The sequence below is a fragment of the Takifugu rubripes genome, chromosome 6 (genome assembly GCF_901000725.2).
Source record: "Takifugu rubripes chromosome 6, fTakRub1.2, whole genome shotgun sequence".
Classification (NCBI taxonomy): Eukaryota; Metazoa; Chordata; class Actinopteri; order Tetraodontiformes; family Tetraodontidae; genus Takifugu; species Takifugu rubripes.
The window spans coordinates 7,141,614-7,159,806 of NC_042290.1; the positions used below are offsets into that span (position 1 = coordinate 7,141,614).

Consider the following 18,193-nt stretch of genomic DNA (forward strand, 5'->3'; position numbering starts at 1 on the left):
TGTATAATCATTACATGAATTGGACACAGATTTAAGGACTTTGGTATTGAAGATTGGACCCTTTAGACGTCCACAGGCTGCACCTTTGCTGCTCACCTGTTGTTAATTGGATGCGCTGATGGTGTTTTATTATTCGATGCTGACGCATCAATAAATAAATCCTGCACATTCATGGGTCCCCCACTCCCCTAAAACTGCCAACTCGGTGCATGTTGAAGGAAACCTGCCGCTCCTGTCTGACAGAAGCGTCTCCCACTTGCGCGCCCGCAGACGTTTAAATCTCCCTCTGCGCGCAACGCAACTTCCGCTTCCAGCGCCGTCCGTGACAGCCTCATTTATTTTCTGTCGAGAGCATCTACAGCAGCTCGAGGGGGGGCAGGTAAAGTTTTGGTAACACCACGGTGCGGGTTCACGCGCGTGCATTGGACGGGACGGCTGTTTGCGTGTCTTGAGCCTGATGTCCTGCTCGGTCCGTCGCAGCGATAAATAAGCGCGGCGGCGAGGAGCAGAGAGGGGAGAGGCAGCGAGCGACCAGCTCCAATATGCACAGAGAAGATTCCCTGAAACGCGCATCTCTGCTGCTGATGGGCTGCTGAGGAAACCAGTGGCTCTGGTGATCGTAATAACAGCGAGAAGATCGAGGCACCGCGAACCGAGGGGAGGCGACTGCTGCGCGGGGGGACGCATAGGGGACTGGATCTGCATGTGAGAGCGCTGGTCCGCACACACCGGAGGCAAGAGATGCAGCCTGCGAGCAAGCTCCTGACTCTCATTCTCCTCATCTTCATGGGCACAGAACTCACTCAAGTAGGTTTTTTTTTGTTTGTTTGTTCGTTTCTTCAAAAAAAAAAAAAAAATCTTTACCTCTATTGAAATGTGACGGGTCTAATCTGCTTCAGATCCGCTCAGAGATTATAACCGGGGTACCCCGCTGAATTAGCCCTCTACCCCGTCTAAAGAGATTAAGGGATGGAATTACATGATGTGAACGCATTGTGCTTGTCGGGCAAGGAGGGATCCGGCAGAAAGCCCCATTAAGCGTCTTCCTCCGCCGGGGCTGCTGCCCGAATCGGGCCGAATTATTGGCTGGATGTGATGCACAATCTGTCAGCTGTGATGCGGCTCTGGGCGGAAAAGGCCATTGTTGAAGGATGCGCTTGAATCGGGCTCCACATTCAGATGCGGTGGGAATGTGGAGCATGCTCAATGACCACACTGATGTGTGCGAAGGAGGAGAGGGGGAAAAAGAGCAGTGCAAGATAAATACACCCAAGTTTGGGCCACAATGAGTGGCCTCCGTGACGCTACTACAACTACTTTTTGCTCCCTAAAGGCCAAATATGTTTGCTGCTGCGTTAAATTCGCACAAAAACGAGGAACATAGATGGGGAGGCGAGAGGGAGAACTGAGTCCACCCTGCCACCAGTGATGACTTCATTGAAGAAAAACAGAGACATATTTTATTAAGTTTGCTTTGTCATCTGGAAAAAAAACCCAACTCTGGCCCCATCAATAAATTAATCAGTTTCCTTCGTGCATCCGTAATGTGGTGGAATCTGAGTAATACACGCTATAACTGTTGGAAGTAGGTTAATACCCCCCTTCCCCCATTGATTTTCAGTAAAATTCTGAGGAATGTCAGCAGGCTGGGAGCAGGGACGGTTTCATAGTTGGTGTTTTAAAACGTCTTCGGTTTGATACCTGATCCAAGTTACAGCCTCGAACGCGTTTATGACAATGTCAAGCGCAGGCGGAGGCAGGAGCTGGAGCCTGAGCTCATCGGGGTGCACAAACCTGCCAGCAGAATCAAATAACAGGGCTGTTTGCACTGATTGATGGAAGGCCACGTCAGCAAGAGAGGGAGGGATGGGACCGAGAGGGAGTGTTGTCCAGTTTGGGTTTCAGGACAGGCGCTCCTGGGCGCGGGGTCACGGCCCGAGGCTACAGCGGCGGTGTTTGCTCTGATGGCTCCGAGGGCGCACTTGTCCTCCGTTTGAAGGTAAGTCGATACGAGTGCGCAGCCTTTCCCGTCTGCTCTCTTCCAGCAGAGCAGAAATACCACATCCTCTGACAGGCTGACTCCATCCCACCCCTGCTGTAACCTTGTGCAACAGGAATCAGAGTCCTGATGGGGGGGGGCACCCGCCCCTCTTGACTTCAGTATTTACACTGACGACACTCTTAATGACCTCATTAACCACCTTGCTTCAAAAGCTTCACACAGCTTCCTCCAGCTCAGAGCCTCTTTTTTATCTTTCTAAAACATCTGGACAGCGGAGCAGGGGGAAACGCCTGATTAGTGGAGCACTCGCCTCTTCGGTTCCACCCACATTTACTCTCCGTCTCCTCTGCCGGAGAGTCTGGCCGCTGTATGGCGTTCGCTCAGAGAATCGTGAGCAACCAGCGCGGCATCTGGTCCTCACCTCTCGGCCGCCCCTGTGGCCGCGGGCCCACATCCTGGAGCATCTCTGAGACACCTGACAGGGCAGATGGCAGCAGCACAAGCGCCTCTTTGACTCAGGAAACCAAACTCACCGTGCATTTAACCGCAATACGGAGAATTTCTGCACCAACCCCCTCAAGATGTTAGTTTACTTTCCTTTTTTTGGTGCGTTTTTGTCCGTTTATTCAGGAGAAGTTGGGAAATAAAATGTGTTTTAGTGCCTTACAAAGAAAATAAATCAGGTTTTATGAAAGAAAGAAGAGGGGCTGCCGCCCAGCTGCAGTATTTGTGATCAGATTGGTAGCTGCTTCTATTTATTATTCACTACAGTTGCTCGGGTGATGAAGCCGAGGAGAGCTACGATCGAGGGGAGGAGTGGATGGGAAAGAGCTGGTTTTTACAGCTCAAGCGCAGGCAGGACTAATCAGTTCTCCTCACTTTACGAGTACGAACAAGGAGTTTTGACTCGTGCACCAATGGTCCAGCCACAGATCCGACTTTAATGACTCTTAGTGCAAATGTGGGTGACAGATCAGGCATTAATAGGAGTACATTAAGCATAGTACCTTTTTCTTTAGTATAATAGTTTTAGTAATTAAATTGCTCTCATAGGCCCAGACTGGAAAACGAATGACTCATATTTGTTGTTAAAATCTGCTCGTAATTGATATTTTATCCACATTGAAGGCACACTGAGCAAAGGAGGAAGATTTATTATTTCACATTTAGATCCAATGAGACTTTTCAAAACTGCCGTAACAAAGGTTACAGAGTGCATGTTGGAGATTGTTGTTGATTAAGTCGATGAAAGCTGTTAATGTCATTAACTGGTGGTTCATGAATTGGTTGCTGGGTCTAAAGCAGCGGCCTTATTAAACACCGCACAATTACAAATCATCCCCTTCAGGGCTAGTGGGATGTTAATGTGTGCATGTGAAGAATCTGGGGGAGTCAGTGTTTCACCTCTGAAACTGAGCTAAAGTGGATTCCTGCTGTGACACTTGGAAAACTAACGGAGTCCATTAACAGCCAAGAGGACGTGCTGTCCGGGCTCGCCACTGAGCAGACCCCAGTGACACGCGGCCGTTTTGCAGGCTTCAGCCACTCCTGCGTTACCAGAAAACTGCATTAGGAGGCTGACAGAAATAGCTGTGGACGCGGAGCCACTCCTGCTGTTCCGGGGGCCTCATGCATCATGCAGTGCTGCCGTGTAACCCATAGGCTGCAGTATTAGACGGTCCAATGGAAACGTTCTCTTCTTTAACCGGTAGGAGCTGATTTCTGATGCCCTGAATGTTATTGCACCGAGCGCACAAACAAAATATGTTTGGATTTTAAAACCCGACGTTTGTTTCTTCAAACAGCTCTGCTGGTGGGTTCCGATTCACCGCCTGGTAAATCCGCGGACACTGAGCTGAGCAACTCCGAAGTCGGCGACACGATGGCGCCAGAGTCTCACGAATCCAAAGCTCATTTTCATCTTATCTGGCACCCAAATGGCACGGTCCTCATCGAAATGCAACATTTCAGCCTCGATGGGATGATTTTGAGACGTGGGTGTAGATTATTTACGTCTTGGTCTAAAGGAGAGATCAGCGTTATCGCGCGTAAACGTCGGATCCAGTCATTTAGGGGACGCGCAGTCCAAAAGACACCGCGGCGCCGAAATTGTCCCGTTCCTGACTGTCATTCCCTCCAATGGGAAAGCATTTGTTGGGCACTTAGGGGCAAATCAGGCGCAATCCCAGATATCAGCACGAGCGGAACCAAATGTGGCTGACATCATTGCGTCTGGTGATATAGATAGATTTGTAGTACCTTCTCCTCTCAACCATTTGGAGCCGCCTACCCCCACCCCCCCTCGCTCTCTCACTCAACCTCCCTCTCTGTTGTGTGTGCCTGCGTGTGCGTGAAGTCTGTGGCACTTAATCACAGAGAGCACTAAGGCAGGAGGCGGACCTTCGGGCGTGAACGAAATAGTAACGGTGGATCGGAGAGGCAGCAGTGTGCGGGACATCGTAGGGAGAGGAGCTATTCAAAGGACGTTCCTTACCACTGTGCATTTGTTTCTTCACCTGGATGAAGTTTTCCAGTTTTTCCTGCGTCCCGTCCCTCCCGTCATATCCACCTCCAGCGCGTTCGACTCGTTCGCCGCCAGCGCTTCCGTCGAAAATGTCCAAAAAACGCGCATCCGCGCCGGAGTCCCGGGTGAAACACCAAGCCTCTGTGGGCAGCACGACCCGTCTCCCTTGTTTCTCCGCGGAGTTTGTAGAATGAAGAAGGCTTGAGTTAAAGTCCCGAGCAGAGCGCAAAGATGACGGTGCCTTTGCTGAAGATCGGCGTCGTGCTCAGCACCATGGCGATGATCACCAACTGGATGTCGCAGACCCTCCCCTCTCTGGTGGGGCTCAATACGACCAAGCTGACGGCGGCGCAGGGAGGGTACCCAGACCGGAGTATCGGAGTAAGGTTCCGCGTAATTCACCGCGTCTGTTTGGCTCTTATATGTCCGACTGTTGCTCTGACGCGCAAGTAAAAGGAAAAGGCAACACGTACACGCGCTTAAGCATGCATAATGCAAAGGAGAAATTCTGTGATGCGCGTCCAAGGCGCACGCAAGGTTAAAGACTTGGAGCGGCATCACAGCTCATCTCCACTTTGATTGATGTTGCTCCAGAGTATCCTGCGGGCGGAAAGTTGCCGGACTATTTTCTTTTATTCATATATTCATATCAATTTCTCCAAACTGGGAGACTGCCGCGGCAGATCCAGCTCGTTTTTCTCAGAAACAGCGGGGGGTCCCCGTTTCTTCCGCTTTCCCGCGGGTGTGAATGCGAGAGGCGCAAAATCGCGCAGAGATTTTGCTGTAGAACGAGGACGAAACGTTCCTTTGTTTCCCTGTCAAGCATATTCCCCTAGATTCGGGGCCAGGATGATAGTCTAAGCGCGGAATGATACAGTGAACGATGCTTATCAGTGGTAAAAATCTAAATTTGTGATATTTTAATGAGCGCTTTTATTGGTCAGATGTTAAAGCAGTGGCAGAGGGAGTGTTCTTTGTCCCTCCAGCATATCTTCTGGTCAGAGAACCTGACTGACTCCTTTTAGATCTCCTAAAAGGAGAAAAATCAGCAGCATTTTTGTGACCTGCTGTTTTCCGGCACGATTTGATGTGTGCTGAGATTGGTGGCGTCCGTGTGACAAACCTGTAATAGATAAACGGCGGCAAAGGACGTGACTCCTAGCTTCACGCTCTTTTTCTTCCTTCTCTCCAGGTGTTGCCAGCAAACCCAGAAGAATCATGGCAGGTGTACAGCTCGGCCCAGGATAGCGAGGGAAGGTGTGTCTGCACCGTCGTGGCGCCCCAGCAGTCCATGTGTTCACGGGACGCCCGCACCAAACAGCTGAGGCAGTTGTTAGAGAAGGTAAAAAAAAGAAAGAAATACAAACCCTCTTAACCTTTGACCCCAGCAGTCCGGGGATGCTGCTGTCGCACCCCAACAAGTACTTCCCACGCAAATAAAGGTTTACCCACATCTGTGAGCTCCCCTTCACCTCTCTGCACACTGGACAAGAATGGCAATCAGGCTCTAATGAGCTCCCTGGAAACTTAACAGGCATCATGGGAGGCAGCTACACGCGGTTTCTGTTGTGCGGTGCGCTCACCCAGAGCAACACATGTACAGTAATGATGCAACTCAGCTCAATACCCACAGGCTCGGAGCGGAGGCTTCATTTAAGCACTCCAAAGACGGATAATCACCAGATGATGTAGAGGAGCTCAGTGATTCACACAGACTGGCAGTTAAATCCACCGCCACCTAATGAAGACGTAAATAGAGGAGGTGCCAACTTTGTGGCGTTTGTGGATTGTAACGGTCCCGGAGGAAAAACAAATGTCTTAACAGTTTGCGTTCCGCGCTTCCGCCACGTATCCAAACCCCCGACTGGTCGGCGAGGAGAGTTGTGAGGAGAATAATCCAAAGCAAGGCACCGAACAGCTGCTGGGTGCTTCTTAAACCCACGGCTCTGAATATCTGAGACGCCTTTCGTTACCCTGTCTGACGCTTCCGTCCATCTCCGCAGGTCCAGAACATGACCCAGTCCATTCAAGTGCTGGACCAGCGGACCCAGAGGGACCTGCAGTATGTGGAGAAGATGGAGGTCCAGCTGCGTGGGCTGGAGACCAAGTTCAGGCAGGTGGAGGAGACTCACAAGCAGAACATCGCCAAGCAATACAAGGTACGGAGCGGCAGATATTGAGCCACTTGACCCCCCTCCCCCGCCCCACCGCCATCCTGTGCGTCCTTGTGGTGCGCCATAAAGCAGCTTTGTCCATCTCGTGTTTAAACTGTGGGAGGTGTGTTTGTGTAAATCATATCACACACACAATCATTCATAATGCATGCAGGAAACAACACAGATCTTTATAATGCAAGAAATCTAATTCCAACGTGGAAGGCTTGATTAAAATTGCATAATTTATGCTTACATGGGCATGCCTGTTATTGTGGATCTCATTTGTGTGGGAGGGGGGCAAATCAAATCGAAGGGTTTTTACTATGGCTAACCTACACAAAGCTAAATCACATGTGTAATGTTTGCCTCTGAGCTTTAAGGGTCTCACTAATGGAAAGTGCATCATACACAAGGTGGAAAATCTATAACTGTGACATTATAGAGGCTTTCAGTGAGCTCCTTCCTTTCTGGCTGAGTCGATTTCCCCAAGCCCCCACCGTAAAACTGAACCGAGAGCAGTATCAAATGTTAGCCTAAATTAAGGAGTCTTTGTATTGTTAACATTGAGCCAACTCTGGATTAGGTAATGTCATGGGTAAGGGATGACATTAAACAGCCCAGAGAGGAATAGATCCGAGTTTGCTGGATCAGGTTTGATTGAAATGTATAAACTGAGTGAAGTCTGTATTTGGAACCTTTGTTTGAAGGGACAACTGTGGTGAGGCCAGTAAGACATTTGGCGATTTGAGGATGTGGCTCTGGCATCTTTCAGACAAACTAATTATTAGCTGTAATCTACCACTTCTGCAGCCTTCAAACTATATTTCATTGCAGATTTCTAAAGACATATGGAAATACTTTGGCATTTGTTTAAGGAAAATCCATTCCCCCACCGAAGCCACTGTTGATTTATTGCTATTCAGTTCTCACCTTTAGGGCCGCTAAATTTTACACACTGAGATTTTGGACATTATTCATCATAACCTGCCACAGCAAACACGCTCACATCTCTCATGCATGTCCCCCTCGTGCATCCACCGCATGCTCGCAACTTTCCCGTGACGTGCTGAGCGTGTGCGTGCGATTCTCTGTGTCTTTCAGCTAGGTTAGCGAGCTCCAGCCCCTGTCAACAGTCTGTCGTTTTCTTGCTTGCAGGGCTAACTTTAAGACATGTAAAGAGAGCCACAGGGAAGAAGAGGCAGGTCATTTCCAGATTCCCCTGAACTGGGCCACAGTACTGAGAGTGTTTTGGGCGTCAAACAGTTACTTTACCTTTAGCACCATTAAGCACCATTAAGACTAAGAACCCCCTTCTTCCCCACCACTGATCTCTTCCTGCATGTTACTGCTGTCAAAGTTTTTCATCTAAAAGCTTTTCCCCCCAAAAAGATACATTCTTCTTCTTATTATTATTGCTGTTATTCCTTTTTCTTTTCCTTTGGCTTTTGTCTATGCATATTTGGTTACTCAACAAATCTCTGCGTACAACTATAGACGTGAAAATTCGAGACACTTTGTTGTGTGTGACATGTACAAGCATGTAACCCTTAATACGATGTTGCATTTTAAACGATGACCAATAAAGAGCTTTCCCAATTGTTGTCGGTGTGACGAGGGCTTGCTTTTGAAAAACGACCCGCTCCGTTCATGGGAAAAGTGTCGGTCCGGTTTGGCTGACTCAGACGCACACCCTCACTGACAAGAACACACACACACACACACACAGGGACACTTGGACATGAAGAGGGCTCTAGGTGGCAGGATGCAGTCAGTGTAGTCAGGCTCAGAGAGGTGTTTTTCTTTCCTTTTCATTTTTTTTTTTTACTTTCACCCCCCTCCCCACCCCCACTTTTCGTTCATGGACAGTCTCCGTTTGTCGCGCATGACACTCAACCGAGCTTATTCTAATCCTTTCAGGCCATAAAAGCGAAAATGGAGGAGCTTAGACCGTTGATACCGGTGTTGGAGGAGTACAAGGCCGATGCCAAATTGGTATTGCAGTTTAAGGAGGAGGTCCAGAATCTGACGTCAGTTCTAAACGAACTTCAGGAGGAGATGGGGGCCTATGACTACGAGGAGCTCCACAGCAGAGTGTCAAATCTTGAGGAGAGACTCCGAGCGTGCATGCAAAAATTAGGTAGGCACAGAAAGTTGTTGGCACACACTTTGCTGCAAACACGTGCATGCACACACACACACACACACACACGCTCACACACACACACACACACACGCACACACACACACTCACTGACGTATGTGCTGTGGCCGAGGAGATGACAATTACTCACACACTCCAGAACATGACAGGAACATGATGCAAACGCAGTCTAACACACACCAGATCTCCCAGTCACACTCGTACGTGCACGTTTGCCTCATTTAAGAGGAGCTGACGCTGGATTTTACACCCCGACGTCATTAAATATGGATTTAATTGTTCCCCAACTTGACTGATCATTTAGAGTAGTAAATGTCACATTTATGACTGGCAAAATGAGCCTATAATAGATCATTTTCTTCCACCTACTTAAAGGCATCAGTGTCACAGTAACACAATCTTAAATAAATGTTTGCCAGCAAACCCAGAAGAAATGTTTAAATGTTTAGAATCCCTGACTGACAAAGCACGGGAATTTCTCTGAATTTGGTGCAAACGGTGAATCATAGTGGAACTAAGTTAGTTTAACCAACAAGATTTGGGCTTCTGGGTGTGGATATTATCTTAGTTTGAAAGCAAATCTTCCCTTTGGTCAATATTTTTCCACATTTTCTTTCGACTGCTAACCACAAATGTATTAATTAGGCCCATAATAGCAGTAATAACATAGTAACTGTTCCTAATAGCATTAAAGAAAATACCCAGTCTCCCTGCCAGTAGAAATAGATTATTATTGGTGGATAGTACAGAGTGTAAATAATTCAAATCTTCACGTTCTATTTTAAACAAACCAGACATAACGTAGCCCCGGGCCGCTACCAGGGTTTGGTTTTGGATTTTTGTTTTCACATTTTTGCTTAAAATAATAAACCACTGATGTCATAATAAGCACATTTGTAGTCATAAATGAGACGGATGCGAAGATATCCAATAGCACAGATAACATAGCGGAGGGGGGAAAAAAGTGCTGCTGACGGACTTATCGACGCTTCACACCTCTGCTGCAGCCCACGGTGCTAAATAGATGCACACCCACACCGCTCTGACTAAGACGCATTACAGGAGCACAGACACTGAGAGGCCACACATCGCGGGTATATTGTGTCCCTGTTTTGCCTTTTTCACAATGCGAGTTGGAGAAATCTTCGGGTAGCTGCTCCGTCATCTGTCACGTCTCCCATTCGAGTTCGCTGATCTGGCCTCCTCTTGCGTCTGTGATCAGATTATGGGGAACCGCGGGACACATTCCTCTGGAGGGGATAAAGGCAAGGTAGCCGACGAGGAGCCGGCTCAGGCTCAACGCGGGGTGTCTTTACCCTTCATCTTCAAACACATGCGCGGGGGCTCATGCTTCACCCAGCGTCGGGCGTTTACTGAGATTGAACCTGCAAAAGGTCACTGGTCCATTTGCATCTGGACCTCAGCAATGCAGGGGTCCAAAAATGGGGAAAATTTGACGATCGGGCACCAGAAAAAGGAGATGATGCGAGAAGAGGGGAAAAACTGAGTCAGGAGGGGTATAAAGTAACTGTCCCCTGTGCAGAGCTGTCCTTCAAGCGTATGGTACAGGAGAAAGAAAGAGCCCCGCATCCGCCGGGACGCAGTTGCAATCGATTGCAATCGATCACAGGGACAGTGCCAGCTCGCTGGGCAATAATCAAATAAATAAATCACCCCGGCAACATGGCACAAGGAGCTTCAGGCAAATGCTCCTCTCTGCTTTAAAAAAATACTGATGGATGGAAAAGCAAAGTCACCGCAGCGCACCTACTGCCTGCGCGACACCTCCTGTTGTCACGCGGCGCGTTTGACTCATAAATTTACAAGCGAGAGGAAGATTTACGCGGCGTGGAGCCAGAATTTTTCTGCGGAAGTGTCGCTCATGGACACCTATTAGCAAGAAATGGCGTAGTACTAGATAAAAAAATCCAGTCACTCATGCCAAAGCAAAGAAAGGATAAAAAAATTCACTTTACAGCTTCTATCTGACACCATCATTCTGACAAATAACACATTCCAGTAATTGAATTCAACAAATAAGGGGAGGATAAGACCTTAACTGGATGCTAAATGTCATTTTCTGTGCAGAAAAATGACAGAAGCAGCCGTCATTTATCTCCTGCGGTGTCACAGGAGTGAGACACCGTTTGATATTTAATCATTTAGAATAAAGAGTCTTTTTATTTTCTGACAGTTTAGACTTCAAGAGGTCAGACAATTTAGGGAGCCATCAATAAAAGATCATCACAAAATGCAAAACTGGATCTTCGGTTGGTGCTTTCATTGGCTCTCAGTTCTGGTTCCGGTGGTTGGAGAGAGAAGAATTCCCGAACGAACTTCCACATGTGCTCTGAATCAAATTCCTCACGTCAGAATAGCAACTATTGCGTTTCGTCTCTATCAATTCCAGCTCCCATCAGGTCTGTCTGTCGCTTTGCTCGGCTTCTCCCCCCCGGCCAGAATCAGGCCAAAAGGGGATTAGACCCCGTGTGCATCTCCAGAGGGCAGCTCCATCAACAGCGCCCCCCCAACATCCCGCAGTTGTAGTAGCGCCATCTCAACATAGAGACGTGATTAGAGAAAGGAGGAAAAAAATAGCCAGTCGTCTCTAATCCCACTGTGGGTTACATAAGGGACTCCACCCCCACCGGTGATGGCTGCTGCTCGCGTGACCATGTGTTTGTCTTTCTGCCGCCTCTGAGGTGCGAAGCCCACACATAACCCGCAGCCGCAGCATATGCTGCTCATTCAGACGCCCAAGAATGCGCACAGAGAAGCGCTTTTCATGGGGAGAAATGGAATGGGCGCATAGTTTGGAGCGAACCGCATGAAATGGTGAGGGTATAAATGGTTTACTGCCCTTGGAACGCTTGAAACGAGGGCCTCGCCACCACGCGGCTCCTTAAATTAGCATCTCCGTGCGTGTCGTTATGCTCAGCGGATAAAATGAAATCGTCAAGTCCACCTAATTAACATTTGTCTCGCCAAACCCTCGCCTGAAAAACGGACTATTTCTGCGTGAGTGGATGTGCTCTGATGTTGAAAAATAACTCACGTTGGTTCTCATTAGAGACGGCCGATCCATCCGAGCAGGCCTCGGCCGCGGGAGCCGAGGAGAGCGGAGTTTCTTTTGTCAATGTGGCATTCGCACCTCAGTCAACACTAATTAACGCCATGTCTGCTTACAAGCAGCACACAGGAGCTGGGTACACACAGCCCCCCTTGTTTCCTCACAGAGTACAACATTAGCATGTGCGAAAGGAATATTAAGCATCTCTTACACATTATTTAGCACCGAGTTGGACATCGACGTTCTCGTCTTACAGACTTGATTTGAGCTTGATGTGAGATTTGAGCTTGCAATCATTGTAATACCCAAATGGGCGTTGCTCTAGATCTTCCTGTCTCACTTCTTTCCTTCCAGCATGTGGCAAACTGACGGGCATCAGCGACCCCATAACCATCAAGACGTCTGGATCCAGGTTCGGCTCCTGGATGACCGACCCTCTGGCGCCGGAAGGCGATACGCGGGTACGTGCGGAGCTGAGTGGCGCGGATATCTGACCAGTAGTCGGGACTTTCGAAAGCACAGGGATCAAATTTCTGATGTAACAGTGTCAAATGTCAGTCTACCTGAGGTTTTAAACAATATATCATGGAATCATGGTATCCGCAGTCGCATGTGCATTGAGCGCAGGTCTGCGGGAGGTGTTGAGGTGGTCAGCAAAAGTGTGATGTCACCTCTGCTTGCCTTTGCTGTCACCCGAAGAAAGAAAACCCGCTAAAATGCAGAAAATGATGAGCTCAAGGTTTCTGCTTTGTTGTGCGGGCAACCAGCCTTTCATAACACGGATCAGAGATTGCTCGGGTCATTCGGGGACCGTAATGTGGTCCCTGATTAAAATGCAAACTGCTGACGAACCAGCAGCACTTGCTTTGGGAGCACGGTCACGGCAGACGATGATTCAGGAGCCCATTGAATTTGATTGAGGTTGCCCACTTTGTTGGTAGCCTAGCTATAGCAAACTAATGGCGATTACTCATCGCCCCCCCCAAAAAAAACAAAAAAAAAAACAAAGACAAGAATATGTAATTGTAAAACTGCTCAGATTTGATTTATTCAGTCTGGGTAGAAAATGAAATTGCTGCCGCTAGTGCGAGCCCAGGCAGATAGGCGCTTCTGTCGGCTCAATAAACAGCTAAACAATAAAATAAAGTATCAGATATATCTGTGTTTTCACTGGAACCCTCGCAGTGGACAAGCTGGCGCTGCTATTTGTTGTCTGACGGCAGACATGCTCCTTCTACTTTATGAGAAACGTTCATAAGAGGAAAATCAGCAGGACACAGTCCAGCGTGTGTGGATGTTTCTGTTGTCAGCTAGTTGCTAACACCTGTATACTGTGTATGATTTTAAAGATAATCAGCAGCAGGGAGGTGTTCTGCTGACTAGGATGATATTGGGGGATCTGTAAGGGCTTCCTTTTGTGGAAAGGACTTTTTTTGAGTAGAAAACATGAAAGTGTGTATCAAAGTGCACGTAAAAAGAAGATGGAGCATAATTGGCGTGAGCAGACAGGCCCGCTTAGTTTTTTCCCCTTACCTTAGATCATTTTTAAGTCAACTGCAGCACCTGGAAGCGAGTACAGGAAGGGCTTCAGGTGGTGCGTTTCCCGCTGAGACTGAGGAAGTGTTTGAGTCTTTTGCAGTGCCGGAATAAGAGCCCTCCACTCAGAACCGTGGGGGTCAGCAGGAATCCGGGCCAAAGCCGTTAAGACGGGCCTTTTATGTGAATTGATGGGCATCGTCCCTGCGGGGTTCAGCCCATCCCATCCCGCAGTTGTCAGTCTGAGCATGTGCGAGCGCAGCTTCATCCCTTCCAGTTGAAGCCTCAGTACTTATCTTAATTGGGTTGCTTATTGACAGCCTGGTTTGATTTCCTCAGCGTGTGATCTGCATGAATCCAGATACACGCTGGGGCGCAACGGCGGTTTGTGTCGTCCTAATGTTTCTTGTTTGTGATTGTTTTAAGGTGTGGTACATGGATGGTTACCACAACAACCGCTTCGTGCGGGAGTACAAGTCGATGCACGACTTTATGACTTCAGACAACTTCACCTCCCACCGGCTGCCCCACCCGTGGTCGGGGACGGGTCAGGTGGTCTACAACGGCTCCATTTACTTCAACAAGTTCCAGAGCCACATCATCATCAAGTTCGACTTCCGCACCTCCTCCATCAGCAAGTCCCGTCAACTGGATTACGCCGGCTTCAACAACGCCTACCACTACTCCTGGGGAGGCCATTCTGACATTGACCTCATGGTGGATGAGGGGGGCCTGTGGGCCGTCTATGGCACCAACCAGAACGCCGGCAATATCGTCATCAGCAAGCTGAACCCCAACACGCTGCAGATCATCAAGAGCTGGACCACCAACCACCCCAAAAGGAGCGCCGGGGAGTCTTTCATGATCTGCGGAACGCTCTATGTGACCAACGGCTACTCCGGGGGCACCAAGGTTTACTACGCCTACTCGACCAACTCCTCCACCTATGAGTACATCGACATTTCCTTCCAGAACAAGTACTCGCACATCTCCATGCTGGACTACAACCCCCGCGACCGCGCCCTCTACGCATGGAACAATGGCCACCAGGTTCTATACAACGTCACGCTGTTCCACGTCATCCGCTCGGAGGAACTGTAACTCCAAGATGTCGGATTAGCTCCCTAAACACGTATTGTCTTTGTAGAGATCATTATATACAAAATATATCTGTGAAAGAAAAAAGAGAGGAAGAAGAACAAAGAATATCAAATAACTAACTGACTGCCTCAACCGTGAATGCAAAGTGGATTGAATGTGCAAACAAATGAGGGGGGGGGGATATGAAAATTAAAGGGTTTCATTCCAATTTGTTGAAGAAAATAGAAACTTCAGTTTATACCACAGAAATCAAAGAGGACAAAGCTGTTTTGTACATAAAGCAAATTTAATACTCATAGGTGACTTTATTTTGATAGCTGCCATCGTTTGTGTCGAGACTGAAACTCTTTAATTTTTGTCTTCGGAGAACATGATTGTAAAATTCGACTTGTATAAAAGATGAAACAATAAGAACACATGCCAAAAAAAAAAATCACAGCTTTTTTATTCATATATATATATAAATGGATGTATGTAATGGAATATCAATCTAAGCTCGTTCTCGAGTTCTTCTGCAGAAATCCTCCCAGCCGACCCTTTCTTTTACTCAGCGGGGTGGGGGTGGTCCCGGGACGAAGACTGTTGCCAATAATAACTACCGGATCCCCTGCTCCTGTGGACAGACAGAAAGGTGGGAGGCTGGTCTGGTCAGAAGACTCCATATCCTAATGGTCAAAGTCTGTCATATTGTTTTTATCAGATATCGTAGCAATTCAGTGAAAAAAAAAAAAAGAAACTAATAAAATCTGTAGAGTAATAATAACAATATCTGAGAAAAGACCTGAAGGCACTGACTGTTGACAGCGTTGTCATGGAGATGATTTTATTCCCGTGTTTGTGACTTATGTGTGACAAAGGCTTTCTTTGCATGAGTGTTTTCTATCACTCCGGTCTGCTCTTCTGAATGTTGTTGCTGTAAGATAATAGACAAACTAGGAGGGGAGGAGGGGGCACAAGGTGGAATACCTGTGGGATTGGCGTTCCTTTTACCCGCTTCTTTGCCTTTAGCTCTTTAGGTTATTCCGTTTTCTTTAGAGCCACTTTGCTTTTCAGATGTTCTTGTATCCGTACTGTTTGCCACTGTGTTTATTTGGACTGCGTAGGAGGAATCTATCGAGCTCACATCTCTCCGAAGGAAAAAAAAAAATAACAGAATGTATCAAATCTTGTATCCCGGGAACCTGATTCCCATCGCGGAGCTTGTAGAAGGGAATGTTTCCTCTTTGAGGATCATCCTGGCTGAGGATGATGTTGAGTGTGTACCCCGTCTCAAAGGGACAAAAAGATTTCACCGTTTTCTTTTTTGTTGCTCTTTGCTGGACGTGTGTCGTATCTGAGATAGTTAATGTCAATAAAACTAAGAAATCTGCCACTCTGGACCGTCGGCTTATGAAATATGTGACAGTCATTCGGAAATAGAATCTCTGGTTTGTATTTTTTCTTTGTTTTTGTTTTTTTCTGGAGCTTTATTTCGTTGTTTTACTAACTGCTCAGCAACGTTAATATACTTCAAGATTTCCAAATTAAAGGTCCAGTGTTTATAATTTTTAATCATTTGTGGTTGATAAATGAAACATGAAGGTGGTTTATAATCTCAACACACCAGGCCTTGTGTTTTTGGTGTAAACCATTTTTTCAAATAGGTTTTTGACATGTTGCTCCACCATGTTGGGCTTTTAGACTGAAATATGAACAGATCTTTTGTGAAGATGTTATATATTAGCATCTTTTTGCAGCTTATAATCTTCTAAATATGGCAACAACTACTAATCTGCAGACTAAGAATAAGGATGCTGTCTCGAGAGCTTCTCAGACACTTTAATGGGTTTACGACGTGATGTTTAGTAGGTCTAATCTGTATTTTCACTGCTAGCTGCAGCTAAATCTTACACACTGGGCTTTTTGACATTTTCTCATTATGTCACCTCTCTGGATAAAATGGTTGCGTTGGTTACTACACTTTTCCCTTTTAACTGCCTGTCAATGTCTGACAGATATATAATTGAAACAGGCTGCTTGGATCTGTTATCTTCCCATCTCTTGACATTGGTGCTATTAGACTGATGCGATGTCAAATCTGGGAGTGTCTGATTTTCTCCTGTTGCACATCACTCCACCATCTGTTTGTCTCCCCTCTCCCTTCCTTTCCCTGCTCTTCATGGCTGCCCGCACTGCCTCAATGTCCTCTGATGTTTCAATCGATGAATAAATGATTGCTTCTATTTTCACCCCCCTCGTGCTGGCTCCACGCGAGCTCCGTTGCCACCCTGGAAAGATTTGAGATAGAGTTTGGGAAGGAGGCGGAGAGAGAACATTTGGCAGACGCTGTCAGTCAGCACATGAATGTATTTGCATATTTCAGTGGTTTTCCAGAGACGTCGCCTCTGGTTCCAGTTCACCTTGCTGCCGCCTCAGACAGCCTGTGAACCTGAAACTATTTCTATTTTTGCCACTAATGCCATGTTTACTTCCCACTTAAAAACCAGAGTGCTGGGCTGATTACCCTGCGTAAAACGTGCCCAATAAATGTCAGGGTTACTGCAGCGGTGCTTCTGGGAATAAAGGACAAAGTGATAGGTTTGACCTCACCTGGGCCTGTCGGTGAATCCTCCCCCATGTACAAGAACAAAACCGCACTCCAGTAATAGAAAGCGTGTTTATGTGTGCCAACATGAGGAGTTTGCAAATTTTGATTAGCGCTGCTTCTCGCGCTTTACATCGCTCTCCGAAATTTGATGCCACGCTGTCACGACTGCTGACTTCATATGAATCAGCGGCTTCAAAGTGCTGCCAAAGCTGACTGAATCTGTCTGCCCCATGCATGTTTCATTCGTGCAGCCTCCTTCTCGGTCTTCCAAAAAGTGGGTGGAGAGGTTCACGCGACAACTGAAGATTTCTCCCTCGCTCCAATTTTTCTTCGCGCTTCGCTAAATCGGACACCAGAGGAGTTAAAAATCCCAGTGGGGCCCGGCCTGGCAACATGCAGATGTGGTGATTAATGTTGTAGAAGTCAAAAGCAAAGGAGAATCTGTGCTATTAAAACGGTCCTCCAAGACAGAGACGATCCCAGTGGTTTTTGCCGCGGGTTTATAATCAGGACCTCCAGTCCTGTGAATCATATATGCAACCAGAATAATAACCAGGAGCTGACTTACATGCACAAGTGGTTCATTCTGTACAACATCTGTGCCTAAAGAACTTGTGGGTGTTGGAAGATATGATGACAACTACGGTATACCTTATTCTTGACCTTAAACAGTAGGGGAGGTTATGTGGGGCAATCCTTAGTATCACAGTAGATGGTTGGAACCAGTTATTTCTGCAGTTGGGTGGACACATCGGACAAATGTCCTATTATAATGCCTCAATTTCCTGTTTGTCTCAAAGATATTTTTAATAGTTTCCCATACAAATAAAGGGGATGAAATCTCCCCATCCCAAAATGAAACAAAAAGATTGCTGTGTAAACTGGCGGACCGTCTGCACACGGCACAGGCAAATTGGAATGTATATTTTAATGTTTCGTAGGATTTTTGAGTGGAAAACAGAGATCGCAGTCATGATCACGCTACAATTGGGTGTTAAATCCTTTCTATTAATAATCCTGAACAGAATCTAATTATATGCGAGTCGCAATCACACT

The 18,193-nt window shown here is 47.2% G+C and overlaps 1 protein-coding gene across 3 annotated transcripts; it reads left to right on the top strand.

Moving 5' to 3' along the window:
- Positions 1–299: 299 nt before the first annotated feature.
- Positions 300–16,772, top strand: olfm1b (olfactomedin 1b). 3 transcript variants are annotated; one of them, XM_003965266.3, is made up of 6 exons: positions 300–807; positions 5,719–5,868; positions 6,530–6,685; positions 8,600–8,819; positions 12,268–12,374; positions 13,876–16,772. In XM_003965266.3, the coding sequence occupies exons 1-6, from the start codon at positions 742–744 to the stop codon at positions 14,548–14,550; spliced, it is 1,374 nt and encodes a 457-aa protein (XP_003965315.1). In that variant the 5' UTR covers positions 300–741; the 3' UTR covers positions 14,551–16,772. The 3 variants fall into 3 exon arrangements, with proteins under 3 accessions (XP_003965315.1, XP_029692915.1, XP_003965316.1); XM_003965267.3 differs by lacking the exon at positions 300–807 and adding an exon at positions 4,360–4,907; XM_029837055.1 differs by lacking the exons at positions 8,600–8,819; positions 12,268–12,374; positions 13,876–16,772 and adding an exon at positions 7,838–8,283 and having other exon boundaries at positions 317–807.
- Positions 16,773–18,193: the final 1,421 nt, after the last annotated feature.